Here is a 23,278-nt window from a genome sequence, read left to right on the forward strand (position 1 = left end):
AGTAGTTCCGTAAAAACAATGGTCACGCCTGGGAAAGAATTTCAAGTATCTCATTCTGCTTCTTACCTCGTTTGTTAAAGGTATACACTTGATCAATAGAGAAAGTGTGATCATTTTGATCAATTTTCATTGTTGAAGCATTACGCTCTTCCTCTGCCTTGTCACACACACACACACACTCACACAAATCTTAAGTGTGTCATTTCTTTGCTTTATATTATACCTCAAGCTGCTTAATAGGTGAAGACAAAGAGTTGTTAGTGCTTTTTCGATATTTAACCCATACAAATTTAGTGTTGTTGATTTGTCTTTATAATCTTTACAACTCTTTGGGCCCATATGCAGAGTGAGATAATAATGCTTTCTTTGTACCTTCTCCTTCGTCGAGAGATTTTATATCGAGGGAAATGGGCATGTACTGTACTTCATCATTTGTAAATTTTGATCATAGCATGATCGAACATTTGATCAAACATTTTTTTATAATTTCACAGAACAATTCAACTGTTTATTTCTTGTTTTTTTTTAACAAACGATACACAACATCCACACCATGGAAACTGGGATGTTTTGCTGTTCTAAAGTTTCAAGCTCAGCAAGTTCTATTGATTGCAGCGTTTAGTCATGGTGATTGTTTTCGGAATATGTTCTAGATAGTTCTATAAGTTTAAAGTATTGTTAAGAAACCTTCACAGCTGCGTAGTAACAGCCATCACGTAATTCGATTAAACTTCTCTTAGAACACTATCACTACTACTTACCCACGACCATCTTGTAATTTTCCTCTCTCATGCAGATATGTAATCTCAACTAGGAAAAACATTGAACCACTATTATGGTCATGCTGCATCAGGCTTAAATTTGTGGTCTTTGATCAATGAAATTTTTATACATCTATTTTATTTCACTGAATAAATGCTTGATGCATATGAGCAATGAAGCTTATTTAAAGATGATTTATGCGTTCTTTGCTAAACTTTAGAATGAATTCTTAGACCATTCCACAATTGAAAAAAGAGAATTGGTGGGGCAATTCATCAACCATATTTCCAAATTTAAGTAGTTAATAAATAGAGGGTTTAAAAAACAACAACTGGGACTGCTGTTGCCACCATGCCTATAAAATCATAAACTTATCAATTGTAAGTTATGCCAAGTAACATTTAGGAACACTAGACCCTTTACCCTGAAAAGTAAAACTGGTCCATATGATTACTAGTGGCGAAAAAGAGGATATTTCCCATATCTTGAAATAATCAATATATCGTAATGAGCTAAGTTTCCTGCTTTTACCACAATTTACTCAATTGTTATGCTAAACTGGATGATTATCCAATATAATTATAGTATGATGTTCAACAGAGATTGATATATATATATATATATGAATTTATATGCACCAAACAGTTTATTTAAAAAAAACTATCCGTTCAGTACTTATGATTATTTACACGTATTTCATTACAACTCGTTTTTAATACCTGGATCTTACTCAACAGTGAAGGAACAGTGAGATTGATAGCAGTACATATTTGTACGCGCGATGTATCATGTAGAAAGGCCAATATTTATAGCAACTGGGCATTAAGAGCAACTTACCACCCCTCCGAGTAAAATCTACTAATTCCTGTGTTACTTACAAAAGGTTAGTTGACATATTATTTTATTTTGTGGTCAATATAAAAACCGTAGCCGTGTTACAGTTTCATTAAGAATTTGAGTTGTGAGACAAACCTATGCAAAAGTTTTAACTCTTTTCTTCAGGATATGGTTAGCTTTTGTCAAGAAGTCTGTCAGTGTAGTTGGCTAACCAACTTTTTATTTAGCGAGTGTGTCTACAGTCTGTTATATCAAGGAAACAGTGTGCCTAACGAGTCAGTTTTATATTTAACGAGTACAACTACGATCTACTTAATCCAAAAAACAGCGTATTTCGCAAGCCAACGTTTTATTTAATACGAATACAGTCTACTGCGTCATGGAAAAAGTGTATGTCGCAAACCAACTTTTTATTTAGTATGAATACGGTCTACTGCGTCATGGAAACAATGTATTTCGCGAGATAAATTTTCATTTAACGAGTATGTATATGGTCTGCTAAATCAAGGAAAGAGTATTTTTCACGAGTAAAATTTTTATTTAACACTATCAATATAGTCTACTGCAACAATAAAACGGTGCATTTCGCGATCTGACGTTTTGTTTAAAATATTTCTCTAAAGTCTGCCTTTTCAAGGTTTATTTGAGGTTAAGCACAAAGCTACACAATGGGCTATCTGGGCTCTGCCCACCATGGGTATCGAAACCCGGTTCCTAGCGTTGTACGTCCGCAGACATGCCGCTGTGCCACGCCACTGGGGGGCGTCTTTTCAAGAAAACTTTGTATTTCGCGAATGAGCCTATTTTTATCGAGTAAGATTAGGATCTACTATGTCAAGGAAATTCATGATGAAACAATGAAACTGGGAAAAATACTGCTAATCTATGCTTTGCTGATAACTCATAAACTGCTTTATTTGTTTAAGCTTTTTAGAATAAGCAGTGGCGATATTTCCGAAAATACGACACTGTTATCAAGAAAGAGCAAGAAACCGAAGCCTCATCAACAACAGGCGAGGTAGAGAATAAAAATGAAAAGAAAATCACGACAAACAGTTACCTCCACTCAGAGCAGACATATTGATCGGGCGACGGCGTGTCTTTCGTGCACGTGGCGCGACTGCTACATAACCAGTCGTCTGGCGTTTCGGGTGTGGCACGATCACGTGTTTCCTTCCACTAGTTCTCAGCCTCAGATCCATGCAGCGTAGCGAGTTAGCGTTGCAGCGTATCTGGTATCACCATAACAATGACACATAATTCTCCCAGTTTTTCTCATTGTGCACCAAAAATTTTATCTTCTTATACGGTAAACTAGGAACTAACCTCTTGTTATTTGTTTGTGTCAGCGCAAAACTAAACAATGAATTATGCGTGCTGTGTTCGTTGCTGGTATAGAACCCATATCTCCAAAAATGAAAATATCATTAAACTTCTGACGAGATAGCGTCGTTAAGGTGACAGTAATGGGTTGTTATGAATGCACTTATTGCGCTTTGAACATAATATGGTAAGAACCCACACATGCTAGCCTTTACTGCTAAACAAATAAGTTACAGGAAAGTAAAAAAATAAAAAAAAAGCTTAAGAAATGTAAATGACCATTTATGATAATATTTTAATAAACTTCTTTAGTTTAGTACAGAACACGGTGGAACAAACGCTTGTAAACACTGTCAACAGGCTAGAATTACCTCTGATTCTGAGTGCAATGCCAAGTTTAGCGGGAAATGTTTGCCTTTGACATTCCATATATTTTTCATGGTAATTTCTATAAAGTTTTGTTGTGTTTATCAAAAATTCCTAAACAATTTATTTGTTTCACATGTTAATTTTTTAAGACGTTCTAAGCTACACAACGGTTATCTTTGGGCATAGACATCCCTAATTTTGGGACAGGTTACGGACTTACAAAGCTAAAGTCTAGGGTTAAATTTCTCACGTTGGACAAAGTGTAGGTATCCCGTTACGTAGATCCCCGTCCCACCAAACATGCTCGCTCTTATCAACCGTGGGGGCGTTATAATTTTGGTCAATCCCACTATTCGTTGTTAAAAAAGTAGCCCAAGAGTTGGCGGTGGGTGGTGATGACTAGCTGCCTTCCATCTAATCCTACACTTCTAAATTAGGATCGGCTAGCGCAAATAGCCCTCGTGTAGCTTTACTCGAACTTCTAAACAACCAACCAACCAGCCCATTGTGTAGCTGGGCACTAAAACAATGGCAACAATATTAACCCTAATTTTCAGCTGATTGACTAGGGAAGGCAGTTAAACAACAGCAACCACTGCCTACTCTTGTCTGGGTGAACTGTAAGATTTAACACACTCACAGGGCTCCAAACTGCGCTAGTTTTACGACAATGGGACGCGAATCATGAACGCTAAAGGCTAGGCCATGCCAAGATTTAAAAATAGGAAATGAAAGTCATTGAATTATTTAAGGCAAAAATGGTGATACAATATCAGTAATTAAAGTATCTTGAGAAAAAAATTTAATCATCATTAATCCACCATACCTTAAATTTTGTTTGTTTGTTCGTTATTAAGCACAAAGCTATATAATGGGTTATCTGTGCTGTTCTCACAATGTTTACTGAAACCCAATTTTCAGTGTTATAAGGTCTCAGACTTACCGCTGAGCCACTGAGTAACTTAAACATTTTAGTATTCGGCATGGTTTAGCAGTTAGGGTGCTCGACTTGCAATCTGCGGGTCGCGGGATCAAAACCCGTTGCGAATATGCTCACCCTTTCAGCCATAAGGGTGCTATAATGTAATGACAAAACGTTAACCCAAGGGTTAGTGGGTAGTGTTGACTAGCTGCCTTCCCTCTACTATATCACTTTAAAATTGGGAACGGCTAGCACAGATAATCCTCCAGTAACTTTGTGCTATTTCAAAGAAACAAATAAATAAACGCTTTTGCAGGGCTTGCCTTTGAAATTTCGTATTATAACTAATTTTGGTAGACGTATTTTCAAAAAAAGATCAGTTATAACTTTGTATCATGCAAGGTTTAGTAGTAAATTTATTACTGTTATCAAAAACCTAAATGAACAGAATGTATTTTGTAGAATAACATTTATCTAACTACCTAACACATGGTTTTTCATCCCTTATCAACTCCAGCGATATTCTACATCTTTGAAGCACAAAGCTACATAATGGGCTGTCTGTACTATGATCACCATGGATATCAAAACCTGATTTTTAACGTTATGAGCCCATTGGCTTACCGTTGAGCCACTGAGGGAAGGGGGGAACTGAGCTCTTTGAACTCAACAATTTTCATAAGTTTTATTTGATTATTCGACTCTAAAAATACTCTTTTTAGGCCTAACAAATGTGGTCAAATTATGTTAGTTTGTGGTTTGTTTTGAATTTCGCTTAAAACTACACGAGGGCTATCTGCGCCAGCCGTCCCTAATTTAGCAGTAAAATACCAGAGAGAAGGCAGCTAGTCATCACCACCCACCGCCAACTCTTGGGCTACTCTTTTATCAACGAATAGTGGGATTAACCATCAAATTATAACGCCCCCACTGCTGAAAGAGCGACCATGTGTGATGGGACGGGGATTCGAACCCGCGACTCTCAGATTGCGAAACAAGCGTCTTAACCACCTGGCCTGAAAGTTTTATTTTGACAGTATTTTTTAAGAGATATTTATTAATTACTAGTTAAGTAAGGTCAAAGAGGAACTTTTTCTTTATAATTCGATTTACGTAAACAGTTGATACGTAAAGCAACAAAGGAAAAAGATGGGCTTAAAATTGTAGGTATCATAGTTGAATGAAATATAGTGACAGATCTGATAAATCGTTTATGATGTTACATTCTTTTCACATCATAATTGACGACCACTAGCGTGTACAGTTTGTATGTTTAATATAGACTTAAGAGTAGGACACTATAATGAAAACAAATTACTCATTACTTGCTACTCGTTTCTACAGAAGAAGAAGACAACATCAGGTCCTTAGAGATTAGTTAATGAAAAACGTAGCACTTTATGTTACTACTTACGTTTGCTGCTCTTGTCCTCTCCTACAAAAAAAATTATTGTGATTCCTTATTTTTTAAGTATACGTCTGAAAATTAATTTATTAAGATATTTTATAGCACAACAAAAACTTAATCGTCTATTAAGTATTGTAAATGATACATTGCAATAATTACAATACAAGTGACTTTGCAGAAGTATAACTGCAAGTCTTTCTTCTTATACACAAGAAATGATTTTTTAAGGAAGGCTGTGATACGTACGAAGACATTTTTTGCTTTATTTCTTTTTATATGTTTTTTATAGTTTGACTGAAGAAAAAGCCGTTTATCTACCAGTCAGGATCTCTGTTATGCCTTTTTTTTACACAGTTTGTGCAACCAATTAATCTGATTGCACAATGCGCACTCGCGTAATTAGCGGAATACAAACAAAACTAAGACAGTGCCGATAAAGCTTGTATGAAAGCCATTTTATGAATTGCTTTTTTTAAATCGGTCTTATCCGTTACTCAAACAAAAATCGTGTTTTACACATCGTTTAGACAATCTATATACTTAAAATTTAGAAACTTGAATTTGTTTTGGTTTTATTTAAAAAAAAGAGTACTAATGTTGGTATAGAAGAGAGAGAAGATAAGGAGACGAGTTCGTTTATTTTTCGTGTAAAACTTAGTTGTTGTTAAGCTCATACAGCTACACTATGGGTTATCTGTGCTGTGCCCACTACGGATATCGAAATCCGAATTTTAGCGTCTCAATCCTGTAGCCATACCGCTGAGTCACAGGCAGGCTTACGGAAAGTAACTCGAATACTATATACTTCCATTAAAATTGTAACGCATTATAATACCTCTTTGTTCACAAAAGTAAGATTACTAGAGTAACGAGTTTCTTAAATACGGCGTTACCACCATCTCTGACTGTAGTATATATCCGGCGTTAACTAATCACTTTTTACATAGTTGCAGACAATTATGTGTGTTTATTAGCAAATCTGATAATGTATATTAGTTGATGTGGTGATAGGTAGGAACATTTAAGTCATTATTTCACTACGATAGAATGGGCTGGCAAAACATGAGTATGTGTTGCACGTTAACTTCATGTTATCCGTTTGAAACAAAAATTAGCTTCATGTAACCTGCCTATCACTATCTACGATACTGTCATTTAGTTATCTGTGTCACGTACATAAGTCAACTTGAAATCTACAGTTCTATCATTTAGTTATCTGCTTCACGTGCTTCAGTTAACTCCATGTAACCTGCCCGACACTCAAATCTACGATACTGTCATTTAGTTATCTGCGTCATGTTCAGCTCGTGTTTTTTGCCCAGCACACTGCTATCTGCATTAGTCGGAGCCCAGTACATCTAATCTGCTCGTGTGGAGTTGCATGGAGCATAGAGATTATGGAATCTTAGGTTCCACCCATAAGTATATCATCCCACTGTCCTTGCACTTAAGTAACGTTTGGTTTATTTTGAATTTCGCGCAAAGCTACACGAGGGCTATTTGCGCTAGTCGTCCCTAATTTAGCAGTGAAAGACTAGAGGAAAAGCAGTTAGTCTTCACTACCCACCACCAACTCTTGGGATAGTGGGATTGACTGTCACATTATAACACCCCACGGCTGAAAGGGTGAGCATGTTTGATGGGACGGGGATTTGAACCCGCGACCCTGAGATTGCGAGTCAATCACTCTAAGCGTCTGGCCATGCCGGGCCTACACTTAAGTAACACAGACTATACCAGCTATATATCTGATATCAAACTGATGCCATATCATCAGATATCCACAGGAAATTTCCAGAAAACCAAGTCCTCCATGGAGCAAGCATTTGAAATTTGACACGAACTACAGTCTCTATGTTCACAACTATCCTTGCAAGTGTCAATTCCTTACTCCTCGGCCGACCATTCCAGATCTTTTTTGTTATTTTTTTATAACTGCTGCGTTAAAGAACAGTTCTGAAACATATTACATCAACATAGTGTGTACAACATGACTTCTTCCTAGTGTTTATAACAGTGAACATGTTAGTCTGCAGTGTTTGAAACCACATTTCCTTCCCCTTTTAAGAATGTTCTTTGATGACACTCATCCTTTCAAAACCATGATGTAACCCTATTGGTCTTATTCATAATCTCAAAATTATATTGCTTACTTTTGCAATTTTTTCATTGTATCTAGATTTTATATAATTAATTAAGAAAGAGGAATTTTTACCATATTGTTTTACTGATAATAGTTTGGGAAGAAAGTGTTTAACATACGTCATCTTTCTGTGTCCTTTTATGTCCCCCTGTTTATCGTTTCTGCTGTAAGGATGCGAAATATTTTGCTACGTTTGGACTAGTTTCGTCTTACACGACCTAAGCCTATTATTTAAAACATGGTTTCTTTCTGCACAACCTATCATTAAAAGTAATGTTCGGGATTATGGCGGGTTGACCTTAAGCATACCACTCTAAAGTTTGAGCAGATGTTTCCTTTGTGTCTATCAACTACCTAGAAGAAGCGTTCATCGTCTGAAGACTGGATTACAGCTACAAATCTTGATCACGCCACCTAGGTGTTTTATCAGAAACTCCTAGACATGCAGATTTTTATAACGGTCGAATGTTCCTCTGAGAAGATAGAGTTAACTTTGTGAAGTAAGTTATAATATTCAGGTGATATATTTTCATATACAAAAACAGGATTACAATACTCTAAGCTAACAACTTTAGTTTTACAGTTTTCTAACACTTTGAATTTATTAACTCAAAAGTGAATTTTATTGATTAAATATTCAGATTTTCTGATACACAGATATTTCCACCTCTGCGTTTGTATTTTTATAGTTTTCTTTTTCTTAGTTCCAATTTATACAAAAGTATGTTAACCTGATTTACTTAAAGTTTTAATAAATAATAAATCAATCAACCAAATTAATTTGCTGGACATTTGGAAAACATTTGAATATAGGTGGTAGAAGTTGGTAATTTGAAGTTAAACACATAGCTACACAATGGGCTATCTGTGCTCTGCCCACCAAGGGGTATCGAAACCCGGTTTCTAGCGTTGTAAGTCCGCAGACAAATATAGGTGGTCTGTTATGATAAACAAATATGTCCAAGTTTGGGTGAAAGGTCTTGAAATACCAACTATGTAGTTTTGCAGATAAATAAGCCCCCCAGTGGCACAGCGGTAAGTCTGCGGACTTACAACGCTAGAAACCGGGTTTCGATACCCGTGGTGGGCAGAGTACAAATAGCCCATTGTGTAGCTTTGTGCTTAATTCCAAACAAAACAAAAAAAGCAGATAAATAAATACATTAGTCAATCACTTTATCTTTACTTACGACAATCGTGATATTGAAGTAAATTGAGGTAATAAATCACAGTGGTTATAAAATTAAATAAATTACGAAACAAGAAAACCCATAACTTAAAAACCTTCCTTCACCACTCCTGAAAGACAAAAGTCTATCTCCAGAAAACGCTCAAAAGAAGATGAGAAATTCACCTTTTACTATCAATCTAAGCGTCTGTATTGTACACATTTCTTCAATTTGAAAGTAGTGGATTCAAATAACGACACGAGATACGTGGAAAAGGTGATCTGTTAAAGATGTAACATCATTTTCCTGAGTATGATATAATTGTAAAAAAATCCTAAAGCAACGTTATTTTTTAATAATTTGCATAAGTAAAGCTTTCTGATAAGTATCCAAAAAGAACTGAATACATACACATAGACTAGTTTTACCTTGGTATAGTTTGTTTGTTTATAATTAAGCCCAAAGCTACACGATGGGCTATCTGTGCTCTGCCCACCACGGGTATCGAAACCCGGATTGTAGCGTTGTAAATCTGCAGACATACCGTTGTGTCACTGGGGGAGGGGGGCTGGTGGAGTTGGAATTAACGCTTTTTTTACACTTCGAAACAAATATTTTAAAACCTATAATATCGAGAAAAATTAAACATTTATGTAGAAATAGCAATATATATATATCGCTTTATTTCCTTTGTCACACGAATAAAAATGTATTAACATATTTTGCGTTCCCCTGGCTCAGGATTAACGATTAGGAAAGGGAGTATACCTCGAAAATTATGATTATTATTTAATATATTGTGGTTAACAAGAAGTGCTGAAAAAGCCATAGTTATTAAAACATAACTTTCGTAAAGAAAAAAAAGAACAGAATTAAATTAGACAATTTAAAAGATATTGATTAATAACGGCCATGATATTTGCGTCTATTTTTATACACTCTGTAACGTTATAAACCAAAATTGCATGTTAATCTAATATACTCAATATGTACACGAGGATTAGTCCTCAATCATTTTATTTTTTCTTATTATTTGAAGTTAAGCACAAAGCCCACCACGGGTATCAGAAACCGGGTTTCTAGTGTTGTTAGTCCGCAGACATACCACTGTGCCACTAGGGAGCATTCTTTTTTTATATATGCCTGTGGTATTGATATAGTATTTAAGTAGATTTCTATTTGCTTATTTGCATGTACATTATAGTTGAATAATGTTTATTGTGACTATAGATAAGCCCCCCCAGTGGCACAGCGGTATGTCTGCGGACTTACAACGCTAGAATCCGGGTTTCGATACCCGTGGTGGGCAGAGCACAGATAGCCCATTCTGTAGCTTTGTGCTTAATTACAAACAAACAAACTATAGGTAATCTTTAACTTGAAGTGGAAATCATAAACCTTCTTCAAGATCATATATCGTTTGCCTTAACTCAAGAAGCTACTAAAACTTTGACAGACACGTGTTGTTTTTATGGAAAGACCCAAAAATATATTTATTCATTAAACTCTTACAAACTAGATACTGTCTCGTTAATCATTTTATGCTAATAGTATTTTAATATCGTTCGTCGTGTATGGGCGCTTCTTAAGAAGCTCGATGTTACATATTTGTTTTTGTTTTATTTTGTTATGATAATCTAAACTAGTTGAAATATGTTCCTTGTTTGAGCAATTATACGTGAAGATATCGTTTGATGTCAATATATTTCGAGACTCGTTAGTGTGGTCATATTTTATTTTGATTTGCGTTTGCTTTAAAATTGTATTTAGGTCGCCCAGTGACTCGGCAGTAAGTCTTGGGGCTTATAACACTAAAAATCGGGTTTTGATACCCACGATAGGTAGATATCTTATCAACAATAAAAATTGCAATATATATATATATGCCCGTGCAGGAAATTTATGATTTGGAAATGTACCTATGTAGTTGAAACAAATAGAAGAAAATAACATTTGATTGACCATTGGGCTAACGAGAAAAGTCGTTAATTATGTATTCCTTTTTCCTTACAATTATTTTAAACAGTTTGTATCAGCAGCCAATACTTTATATAACGTATGAAAAGTCTACTTCCAAATACCATTAGTGAGTTTTTCTTATAAACATTTGGTATGTATTTCTTATATTAAAAGCTCTAATATTTAATAGAGAAAGATTAAATTTTTGCATGAACACACATCCTTTGAACCAAGAAGCCTAGCTAGAAAATACAACATGCTAGGATCTGAAATATAACACGCTAGGATCTAAAATATAACATGCTAGGATCTTGTTTCATTACTTCTCAAGAGTATGTTGTTCTTAAAACACGTTTAACGAAATAGAAGTAGTAATTTAGACAGCGATTCAGCCGTAAGAACAATGTCTTTGGGCGTTTAGTTTCATAATCCTTTGTAAATCTCTAGTCTTGGTCAGCCTATGACGTAAGAAGGATTCTTGCATTTATCCTACCAATACACCAGTTTCAATGAACTTTATTACAAGTAACTGAAACGGGTTTTAAGAACTTTAAGGTAGCTTTCTAAATTACCAATTCTGTTATATCAAATATAACCGTTTACGAGTTATTTCATATTCAGTCATACATACAGTAAGGTCAGTTTTGGGTTGGACGTGGCTCAATGGTTATTATGCACGGACTGAGTCAGAGGTTCCATGGTTCGCAAGCCGTTGCCACAGAAAAGCGTTCGCGCTTTGGGGCAATGAGTGTACTATAATGGTGACGATCAGAACTCATTATTCGGTCAGACAAGAGTGGCTACTGTTGACTAGCTGCTTTTCTTCAAGTCTATCCATTTTAGATTAGGAACAGCTATACATATATAGCCCGTGTGTAGTTTTGTGCAAAATTTCGAAACAAAATAAAGTTATTTTTCTTTGAGGAAGACGCTGCATCTGATTCTAATTTAAAACTCTTGCAGAATTTGTGCTAACAAAATTATGTGTACTATTTTATAATAGTTCAAGAAATGGCAACTTCTCAATAAACGTATACCTGTTGATCCGGAGTACATAATGTTGTATTCCCATCAATATGGTAGATCTAACCGTTCTTGATGTACACTCAGTGATATAACTTTTGTTTCAAAAGTTGGAAGGGGGGGGGAGAGTTGCTGTCGGTCGGTATACATAAAGGCATTCTATATACAAAAAAAAGTCCTTGAAAACATGCAGGGATATCCCCCCCCTCCGTGAAATTCATACTTTTATGCATGCTTGTATGAGCTTGTGAAGTTTAACTTCTTAAAACACTGTAACAAAACCAATACCACTGTAAACAATTGGTTTACATATAATCTGTTAATAAACACGGTGCTTTTAACTCAGACCCAACAGAGATCAACACTACACCTATCCAGCTGACAAATACCTGATTTGATCACTTTTCTGCTTAATTTAAAAACAATTTATTAAATTAACGTCTATCTATCATGAATCACGATTTAGTAAGTGACTATGAATACAGCCAGTTTATATTTAATATCGTCTGTTGTGTTCAGAATTACGTCTTTAATATAGTTTGTGGTTGTTGGATGGCAATGCTAGTGGACGAACTTTCTGGCCTTCGAAATATAGCTTGGGCATTATTTTATTGGAAGTAGATATTGGGCGAAAAGGCCTCGCTGGCACTGTAAATAACACATATTATTACCACTCTTCTTTACTTACTAATAAATAACGATAGAGTAGTATACCCAAGATGTACCTGAAAATTAGTGTTTGGGTTTACCAGGATGGATGTTAAACTAACTTCTTGTTATTGGATGATGTCTAAGTAATCATATTACCACTCTTCTTTACTTACTAATAAATAACGATAGAGTAGTATACCCAAGATGTACCTGAAAATTAGTGTTTGGGTTTACCAAGATGGATGTTAAACTAACTTCTTGTTATTGGATGATGTCTAAGTAATCATATTACACTTGGTGTAAAGTTTGTGAGAAACGACTGACAGATATAAGATGGAATCTGCAAACATCCGTTTTGCTAAATACGTTTTACCAACACTCATTGTTGGTTGATCTTTTATCAAGACTAAATCCGCAGATATAGCGTTCATTCCATATGACATCTTAGAGACGTCTTATATTTACATTTGTTTTAACGAGAAAAGGAATAATGATACAGTCTTGCCCAAAATGTTTCTATATTTTGTAACAAATAAGATTGTTATTATTAAGATGGAATATAAATATACTTAGCGTTGTCAAACTGAAAAATGCATGTTATATTAAACATCTGTATATGTAACTTGTATAATGAGACAGGTTTTATGGAAATAATGAACGATTTATTAGAACAGCAAACAATTTTATCAGACACCTGTAGAAAGATGCATAATTCAGCATTTCACTTAATACAACAAAACCTATATAATGACAAAATATAACATCAAATTATTATAAATAGCGCATGTTACCTTATATCAGTTCATATTAGATATTCAGAAGTTGGTTGGTCCTCTTCGTACCCTAATAACCTCCTCAAGACGACGGGAGATTCTGTTGATGAGGTTATTAAAGTAATCCACCGTGAGTTCATCTCAACTTGTCACTAGAAGGCGCTGCAACTCAGCTACAGTAGCTGGTTTAGGGTCGTGGTTAGCAATTTTCCTTCTCAGTTCTCAATGGAATTACAATCTGGAAACTTTGCTGGCCATGGAAATCTTGTAATGTCCTTCTGGTCGAGATACTCCTGTACAATACACGCACTGTGACCAGTGGCATTATCATTCTAAAACACAAAGTTATTATGGCAAAAAATATCGTCTCCATGTGATGCCTAAAGAAGGCGCCATTGACGCCTCCCTGAAGGATATGAAGATAAATAGCTGCCTAAATATGTACTGCACCACTTCCCGTGTGTTTTCTGTGAGAAAGACAGTCTTCCTTCGTCTGTTCTCCAGGTAAACGAGGGATACGAATCCTACCATCAGCTTTAACAAGCCAGAAACAAGACTCATATGTAAAGATGACATGTCGCCGGTGTTCTAACTATAAGTTGGCATGCTGAATTGCCAAAGTAATATGGTAACGGCGGTGATTTCTGATTAATATCCGTTTGCAGATAGCCCTTATTGCAAAATAACCTTGTTTGTTCAGTCTTCTATTCACTGTTCTTCTGAATTTTCTGGAATGAATATGTTCATGCTATTCCTGGACTTGACCTGATCAAAACACGGTCATCTTGGGTAGTAGTTTTTGGCATCTACCAGTAGACTTTCCTGGAACAACGTTTCACGTAGTCCTATGTCGTTTAAGGATTCTGTATACAGTACACTAGGGGTACCTACTGTTCTGGTAATGTCCGTTTTCTTCGTACTATTTCTGGATACTCGAACAATTTGATGCCCTATAGCTTCTGGCTTGTGACGAGGTATGACTCTGCACCAAACAAACAAATTGTCTGAACAAAGTGTTGATCACTTTCGAAAAAGATTATACCAAAAGCATACCATTTTACACAAAACAGGTGTGTATGTGTGTTTTGACGAACAAATGCTCAAAACAACCTATACAGACCAGTACATGTTTGTCCGATCATATGCTACCTTCTCTGTTACTACTTGGGCATTTACGTAATAACTACTCCATGCATGTAGACAATAACATTAATATAGAACGGTATGCAAACATATTGGCGAAGACGGTATATCACCCTGCACATGCACAAAGATAAACAGATCATAGGTTTGTTTGTTTATAGTTAAGCGCAAAGCTACACAATGGGTTATCTAGCGTTATAAGTCCGCCGACTTAACCTTGTGCCACTGGGGGGCCAGACCATAGGATGTTACCCACTTAGTTCACGCAACCGCTAATTAAAAGGTTTAAGTGATTTCCCCTTACGTATTAAAAATGGATAAAAACGCCGTAAAACCTCTATTAAAACAGAAAGTAACATTACCAATAGTAGCATTACTACTGTTGTCCTATATACGGTGCTCAAAAACCAGCTATAAAAGAAAAGAAGTTAGGAAAACCTCAGTTATGATAGGAAAACATGTAATGTGATCTACAAGTGATAGATATAAATCCCTGACACCTTGGATCAAGCGTGACCTGTTAGTTAGCGTATCTGGATGCTGAATATGAAGATCCACAGTTCTCATCCCATTGGCTTAAAAATAGGTTCCACACTTTCGGGCCGTGGGTGTGTTATGAGAGTGACGACCAAATCTCACTATTCAATTAGAGTAGCCCAAGAGTTGTTAGTGGGTGCAGTTGACTAGATGCCTTCAGTTCAAAATTAAAGATGACCATGTACAGACAACCCTTTCGTAACCTTGTGCCAAATTTCTAAAACAAAAAGATAGCTTTGTTATATCGAAGCACTCACTGAAAGCAGTGCATTCTTTCCCTTGCGAGACAATACGTTTGCTGGGATGTTGTGACAATTATTAACGATCCCTTCTTTCAGATGTGATGACAAGTATCAGTAATAATTTCTTTCAGGTGCTGTACACATTTAGTTTTTCTCCAAACACACACAAGGTACCTGACATATCCAAACTGCCCATTCACACATCGAAATTATGTTGGTCTAATGTTGACAACGTAATAATGGTTGCACCCGTAAACAAAGAAAAGAAGGAATTATAATTATATTGGATACGTGGATTAAAGTTGAAATATTTTAATGCTAAATGGTGTATTGTTCCAAAAATTTATAACCTTTGTCTAAACATCGGTGGCTAGTTGTTAAAATGTCTTTCTTTGCTAAAAATTATGCTAAAAATTCAGCCTTTTTTGACTTCTGAAAACATCTGGTAGGAAAAGAAATAATATGTAAAGGCTTAGTATGATTTGGAATATCAGAACAAATTTTATTTTATACGTAATTTGATTATGAATGAAGCTTGTGGCAGAAGTGTTACGACTAATAATAAAAGAATGAGTAATAAAAACAGAATACTGGCTGAATTATTCAAGTTTTTTATCCCTCAAAATGTGCATTGAATACGTCAATAAGAAAAAAAAACAACTTAATAAGTATGCACGTATGCAAGTGTGTACGGTACCAAATTACCGTACACATAATTACTTGTTCAGCGTTGCGAGTGCGACAGATGTTGTAGCGACAGAACACGCACCACACTTTCTAGATTGGCACAACGAATCACGCACTTTGCTTCCTTTCGTGACGCCATATTGTTGTTGATGCAACTGGCCTGCCACCTACTGACAAAAACTTGATATTTTATGTTACAACTATGCAACGTTTCGGCACCGTTATACTTATCTCTTTTGCTTTATGACGTTTTGCTTCTAGAAGCAGACATCAGTAAGCAAATAGGTATTGTCCATTCGTGGTCAGCTTGTGTATTTTCCGTTCGTGGTCAGTTTGGTCTGTATTGTCCGAGCATGGTCAGCTTGGTTTGTATTGTACATTTGTAGCAAGTTTGGTCTGTATTTTTTGATCGTGGTCAGCTTGATCTGTATTGTTTGTTCGTTGGCTAGCTGCTACAAGCTCTTATCATTAAGTAGTATTTATAAGTCTCTCTTACTGTGATCAAACCTTTGAATACTAATCACTTTATGGGTATCACGTTTGATATTATGTGTAACTTCAAAGGCTCTTTATAAGTAACTCTGTCTCGTCTTGATTTTTTTTTCTCATTGTTCATTTTATTATTCTACAGTTTCTACGTGTTAAGATTAAACAAAGGGACCAGCATATGTCTAAAGAATATTTTAAACATCAAACTATAGTTGGTAATGGAAACACTATTGAAATATATTATATATAACTACAGGTGAAATAGTTATTATTATTATCATTCTTTTCACAAATGTTTGTATAAACGCGGAGAGAGAGTCAGGGATTCTCTAGATCTAAATTACACTGCGCTAATATAATTTACTATAGCACAGGACAGAGTAATATTTCTGCGTTCTTCTAGTGTTTACCTTATCCGGAGGTATGGCACTTCAGATTTAAATGCAAGAGTCGGCTTAATTTGTTGTATATAGATTTATAGCCATACGTGTGTGTGTGTGTGTGTGCACTTGTTTATTGTATCGCAGAGTTGGAACCTCCATCATACTGTATCATAAAACTGAGGAGAGGTAACTTAAATGGGGATCAAACATACATTCCTCATTAACGGCGTATAAAAAGCTATGTTGCCCAGCTAGAAATCGACAATTGATTCCCGCCTTGAAAGCGTTTACTTGTGTTTCAGTGATATTTTCTGTTTACTTTACTGTATGACTTCTGCGTAAGTCGTACTTATTAGTACGTTCACACTAAACTAAAAATTTAAAAGATAACTATGCCATTTCATAAAATTCAAAAAACCAGTTACTTTGAGAAACATAATAACATAAGTGATTAGTGCAGCCTGAGTGTTTTTATCAGTCACAGAAAGCAATGCTTGTAATAATTAATCAGTCACAGAGAATAATGTGAATCGTACTTAATCAGTCACAGAAAACAGTCTCCCGGAGGGACAGCAATAAGTCTACGGATTTATAATACTAAAATCCGGGGTTCGATTCCCCACGGTAGACACAGCAGGTAGTCCCAGATGGTTTTGATGTGTAAAAACAAGCACGGAAAGCAATGTGGTTGGAAGGATTCCTTGGATAAATTACATAAGATGATCTGACTTTCTGTAATCCACTTGAATAAATTTATTATATTGTTTATTTTAGCGCAAAGCTGACAATGGGACATCTGCTTTGTGTCCATCGCGAGGATCGAGCCCCAAATTCTAGCGTTATAAGCTCTCTGAGATACCACTGATCCAACAGGAGACGTTATTTTTTCTAGTGAATTAAAAATTATCGCAAGTAGGTCAGAAAATGTTTACAAAGTATTAGAACAAATGTCTATAATCACAGAACTTACTGATACAAATCAAACTTTTGCAAAGTGTCAAATCAGAATATATTTTTTGGTGCACTTTGAGGGTAAACAGATGAAGTGAATTGTGAAGCAAAAGCAGTATATGTTATGTCAGTACATCTAATCTACCTGGCAATGTTGTAAGAGTTTTGGAGATTTCAGTTATTGTAACGTTTTTGTGTGTGTGTGTTTTTTTTTTAACTTCTGCTTTCATGTGGTGAAAAAACGAAAGGTATTTCAATGACGCAAGCTGTCAAATATCATGTTTCATAACTAAGGAGTTATCACTTTATAAATTCCGGCAAGGTTTAATTTGCAGGGTTGACATAATTCGTTGATTTCCATTTATATAAATGCCACAAAATTGAATATTTTGCCTTATTCGTGTTTGTTTTTCTAGAATGTGTGCAAGTGCCTTATCATTATTAGTGTGATTCTATTTTTATCGTTGTACAACCTCAACATAAGAGAAAAGAAAAATAAGAAAAGCTAAAAATAAACTTGTTTTATTACGTTGCAGTTCCAATGCGTTTTAAATGACAAACTGTATTTAAACATATGTTGATTTATTGCTGGCGTTTGAATTTTATTCTTTAAATTACATTTGTGGCCCTGGTGTTTGTTGGTGTATCACAAGTCCCGATTTGTAGTTAGAAAATCATTGTAGCATACGTCAGTTGAATGGCTAGTTACTCTTGGTATATGTATAAATGTCACTGATATATGATTGGGCTATTTCAATGGAATTTTAATATAAGACGAGAAAAATTTATAAAATATTGTGTGTGTTACAGCCAGTATACTGTTATCATTTACTTCGTCGTTATGTGGCAGATAGTTCTTGGTATATGATTAGTAAATAGTTTACACTTTTTCCTATAATCCTTTCGTGGTACAGATGTGCATTAAATAACTGTTTTTCTATATATGTTTTGTATAAAGGCTCTAAATTTTCTTATTTATAAGGTAAATATGCTTCATATTTCAACCCATGTTTTCTGGCTCTCTGAGAGTGCAGCAAGTTATTTGTCAACGTGTTTTTTTTTTTTTCGAATGATATATAATATAAACTTATATGTACACAACATGTAAAATCGTACTAGTAATGTTTGGGTTCAAAAAGTACACGATGCTTGTTAATGTAGTTAGATCACAAAGAAAAATATAAAGATGTTCTTGGCCAGAAAAGCAACTTTAACTCCTTAACTGCCAGCTTCTGAAAACTAAATGGTAAGTAGAGATGCGTATTCAAAAACAGTACGACATAAAAACAACATCCAGCGTTGAAACCCAACATACATATTTATGTATATTAAGTTATAAAGTCCCTGAACTCTAAGGATAAACATTTGTCAAAAAACTGAAGTATGGTATTTACTGTTTTCTTACAACGTGCCCTCGAACTAAAATACGTTTTAAGAAAAAAACACTTTAGTAATATTAGTTTGCTTTCTCGTCGTGTTTAAAGATTCAGGTCTCCAACATCACTGTCTAATGTAGTCCGTGTGCTGAAACATAATCTAATATGTGACCAGTACACACAGTCCTAATATGGAAGCCCAAGGCTACTTTGTTTACGTTCAAGTTCTTCTTTACACAGTCAAGAATTTGCTGACAACCTTGACCACGTTGCAAGAAGCTATCAGAAATAATATTTCAGCTTTCAAATGTAATTCTCTAGAGCCATTAGGTCTTTGGTAAGAGCAATCTATTGGTTCTTTAGATTCACATCGATAAAGATGTATTTATGATTTAAGGATCTAATTGTCTGTTTAATAATAACAATTAGAGAAATTATCTATAGAAGGTTCAGTCATTCAGGCGTCTCCAATGTATGAATGTCAAATTAATGTATTTTATCAGTTGGTGTGTTTATCCTGAGAAGAAAGATCTCATATAATTAACATATCATTCTAGAACCAAAATTTGTAGTTAGATCATTTTGTTGAGAAACTCACTTCTTTGTTACCTCCGAGTCTGAGAATTATAATGGAGAATTTTCATGTAGATCTTAATGGACATTTGAAGTTTCGCCACAGATTTAAATTGGGCATCGTTTTTAAACACCAGCCAGGGGAATATACATTTCATTGTATTGAAAAAATGATTAAATATGAACGAAAACATGAAAAGTTCAAATTATATATTTATATATATGTGTGTGTGTGTGTGTGTGTGTGTTTAATTAATAATTTATTTAGAAGAACTCTTAGGTGAGGAATTGTGGTTTATCATGAAATTCAAAACTTTGTTTTTAACAGCAAATACATCAAAAATTAACTCAAAACTGTTGCACTTTTCTAAATTAGCAGTTTATTCTGTTACGAAGGAAGGTGAAGAAAATATGAATTTATATAATCAAATCAGCAACGATCTTATCATGTCAGAATCATCGCTGTATGATTGAATTTATATTATATATTTTACATTCGTTTGTAGACGTTATAGCAGGTTTGTCGAGTAACTTTTAAACCTCTAGAAATACAACCTAAAATATAGTAAATAAGAATGGTTGGTTTTATCGACTTAAAATGATTTATTACTTGAGCTTCATGGTATTGCAAGATTTATTTATACTTTATTGTACCATCGTACTTTGGACCTCTGAAAATAACTTTGTTTCTTTTTTTTTCAAATTATAATAGTACATATTTATAATTTAATTATGTACTGAGAAGTGGATTACCCTATCAACATATAACCATAGCTCATAAAAATTAGCAACGGCAATATTGGAATTGATATTAAACACACTTGTTATGAAACAATAGGTTATCTTTAGATTGACAGTATTTGGTTCATTATCTATTTTTGAATACCCAACGAATATAATAGAAATACTTTTCCACTATTATTAGGTAAGAGAGTGCGTGAGCTATTTTAAAATGTTTTAAACAGTTAGTACATTGGTTTTTCCGGTTAATTAGTTAGTACGATATTTTGGTCCTAAGTTAACGATCAACCAATATAAAACAGGTTTGAGGGAGGAGTTAACAAATGTTTAAAATATACATGTCTCGCTATGGTGTGCAATGTAAATATGTATATAGAGATTTAGCGATGAACTTCTTGTGTAAAAAAAAAAAATCATATACATGTATTGGACGAAATTAAGTATTGAATTAATGTGATAAGAAAATATTTTCATTAGGCTGATTAATAATATGTTTTTACTGCATTTAGTTTCTTAGTTTAGTGTTTCGTTAATTTCATATATCACTCTTCTATTCACAGAAATATACTGTCGTTTTCATAAATTACTTAACTTCCATCTTGGTAAAATCTACAACTTTAAAACGATTCCGCATACTTATAGAGCTCTTGTTAATGTCTTTTATGTAAGAATACTCAAAATAATAACCGCTTTTTTCACTAAAGTAAGGAGGGCCTTTGTAATATCGCAGCTTTAAGTTAACATCGTCATAAACTTAACATTCAATTCACATTGGTTTACACGTACACACCATATTTTTCAAAATAATGCACCATGTGTGCAGACAGAGCTTCAAAGATTGTTGTTGTAATGGAATCGATACATATGGTTCATTGATATCATATGATTTTATGATATAAATTTTGTTTTTCATAATTTTTGCACAAAGTTATCCAACTGCTTTCTACGCATAGCCGTTCATAATTTTAAACTGACAGATTAGAGGTATGGCAGTTAGTTAGTCAACACTACCCGCCGCATTGATTAAATTATAGGACTTGACCATCACTTGTGTAAACACAGCCCCAAAATACGGAGCGCGTTTTTGTGGCAACGGGAAGTGAACCATGAGCCCTCGGATCCATAATCTTGGCACACCAAATACTAGGCCACACTCGGCTTTATTACACAAATAAAGCCTAAATAAAAAAAAACTCCAGTGGGAAGATTACGTAAGCCACCCCCTTCCTAAATTTGTCGAAGAGAAAAATATTTTCTCGCCAGGTATTAATATTTTGATTTATTAAAAAATAAATAATTTGCATTAAAGATACAATAATGAAAGTAATAAATTATAACATCAGAATCTGAACAATGATTAGCTACTTTAAAATCCAACAACGCAGCAGAATCTTAGCTTCGAGGGAAAGTTAATGGATGTCTTTCGCATGCAGGTTGTGAACATATGTTTCCGAGAAAAAAATGATGATTGATATTTTAACTGATTAACATGTGAGGAACTGTTCTTGTAGCTAAGTAATTACATAGGTTTCGTAGCATTATTTTCTTGCTTGACACTTTATTTTACTAAAGACTGAACAGACAACTGGGTGTAATTTAGACTAATTCTGCGCTCCATGTCTTAACCAAGTGATTGATGACGAGGCTCTCATTTTCTTTGCCTTTGTTCTATCTCTTTGATACTCTTGGAATCACTAGTTTTTCTTGTCTTATTTTATTTCCATGTATTCCTCCCTCCCCCCATCCCACCAGTCTAGTATTTCATCTTCAAAAAATTGGCTTATTGTGTGTTTGAATCAATGCAGGTGTATGCAGACTTTCTCGTCACGCCCAGAATTGCTGATCCGTTGTTGTTTTATTTTGTTTCAATGTTTGTAGTAAACTGTGTAAATGATATTAAGCAGTAGAAAGTTGAAGTGGAACCAACGGTCTGAAGATGTCATGGTTGGTATGAAATTTCTCGACTGGTTTGTAATTTCTGTTTAACAGCTTAGAAGTGGTTCTTTTTTAATAAATGACTTAAGATTACTCCATTGGTCTAATTTATCATATGTCTACGGCATAAATTTGGCATTGCGATTTCCACAACAGCCTGAAAGAGACTGGGATTGGCCTGCTTTTATTCTGGTCTACTTGTCATATATATGCTGTATACTTTTTATGTTCTAATCCGTCAAGCCGTATACTGCAGTCAGTTTAAACATGTGAGTTTATACAATCATCTATGGGCAATTCACCGTACAAGCGTTAGAAGTATAGCTTGGCTCTACAATGCTTCTTTTTAAAGATAATCTCACTATTTTCAAGCATTTTTGATTGGTTAAAATATTAATACATATTTCAGGCTTTATCTGGCTAGACCTAAATATTTTGGTTTGATTAACACATGTACCTTTTTCCAGCTTCTAGAAAAGTAAAGAAAGAGATGGAGTGTAAAATATATAAACACGAAAATATTATACATTCGTATAAAATAGAAGCAATCAAACAACAAAACATTAAACCAACATTATCGTAAGCTATGTATTTTTTTTTTCATTTACAACTATCTTTATAATTCATACTTACCTGTTTATCTCCTACGTGAGGAATCCTTTCTTTTCGAGACAGACGATATTATTCAACTAAAACAATGATCTTTCAGGGTGGCTCGCCTTCTTTGTTTAGCAGCCATCAGCCATGCTCTTTCAAACAAGTAACTTTTTATTGCGTCTGTTATCCTCAACTTTTGACATAAAATGTTGTGTATCCAGTTTATATGGAATTGCGTTAATTCTTTAAGAGAGGTTTGTTTGTCTGGAATGAAGCACAAAGCTA

At 34.7% G+C, this 23,278-nt stretch overlaps 2 protein-coding genes across 4 annotated transcripts in view; one reads left to right on the plus strand and one right to left on the minus strand.

Annotated features, from left to right (window-relative positions):
* LOC111085879 overlaps nt 1–2,884 on the minus strand; it is a 29,479-nt gene extending 26,595 nt beyond the window's left edge. For both annotated transcript variants that reach the window (XM_022386499.1, XM_022386498.1), the window contains exon 1: nt 2,660–2,884. In XM_022386499.1, the coding sequence (XP_022242207.1) occupies nt 2,660–2,801 (142 nt within the window). In that variant the 5' untranslated portion in view covers nt 2,802–2,884. The remainder of the gene's footprint in view (nt 1–2,659) is intronic.
* LOC106459925 (muscleblind-like protein 2) overlaps nt 1–23,278 on the plus strand; it is a 187,261-nt gene that overhangs the window by 94,254 nt on the left and 69,729 nt on the right. The window lies entirely within an intron of this gene.

Source organism: Limulus polyphemus, unplaced genomic scaffold, assembly GCF_000517525.1.
Source record: "Limulus polyphemus unplaced genomic scaffold, Limulus_polyphemus-2.1.2 Scaffold682, whole genome shotgun sequence".
Classification (NCBI taxonomy): Eukaryota; Metazoa; Arthropoda; class Merostomata; order Xiphosura; family Limulidae; genus Limulus; species Limulus polyphemus.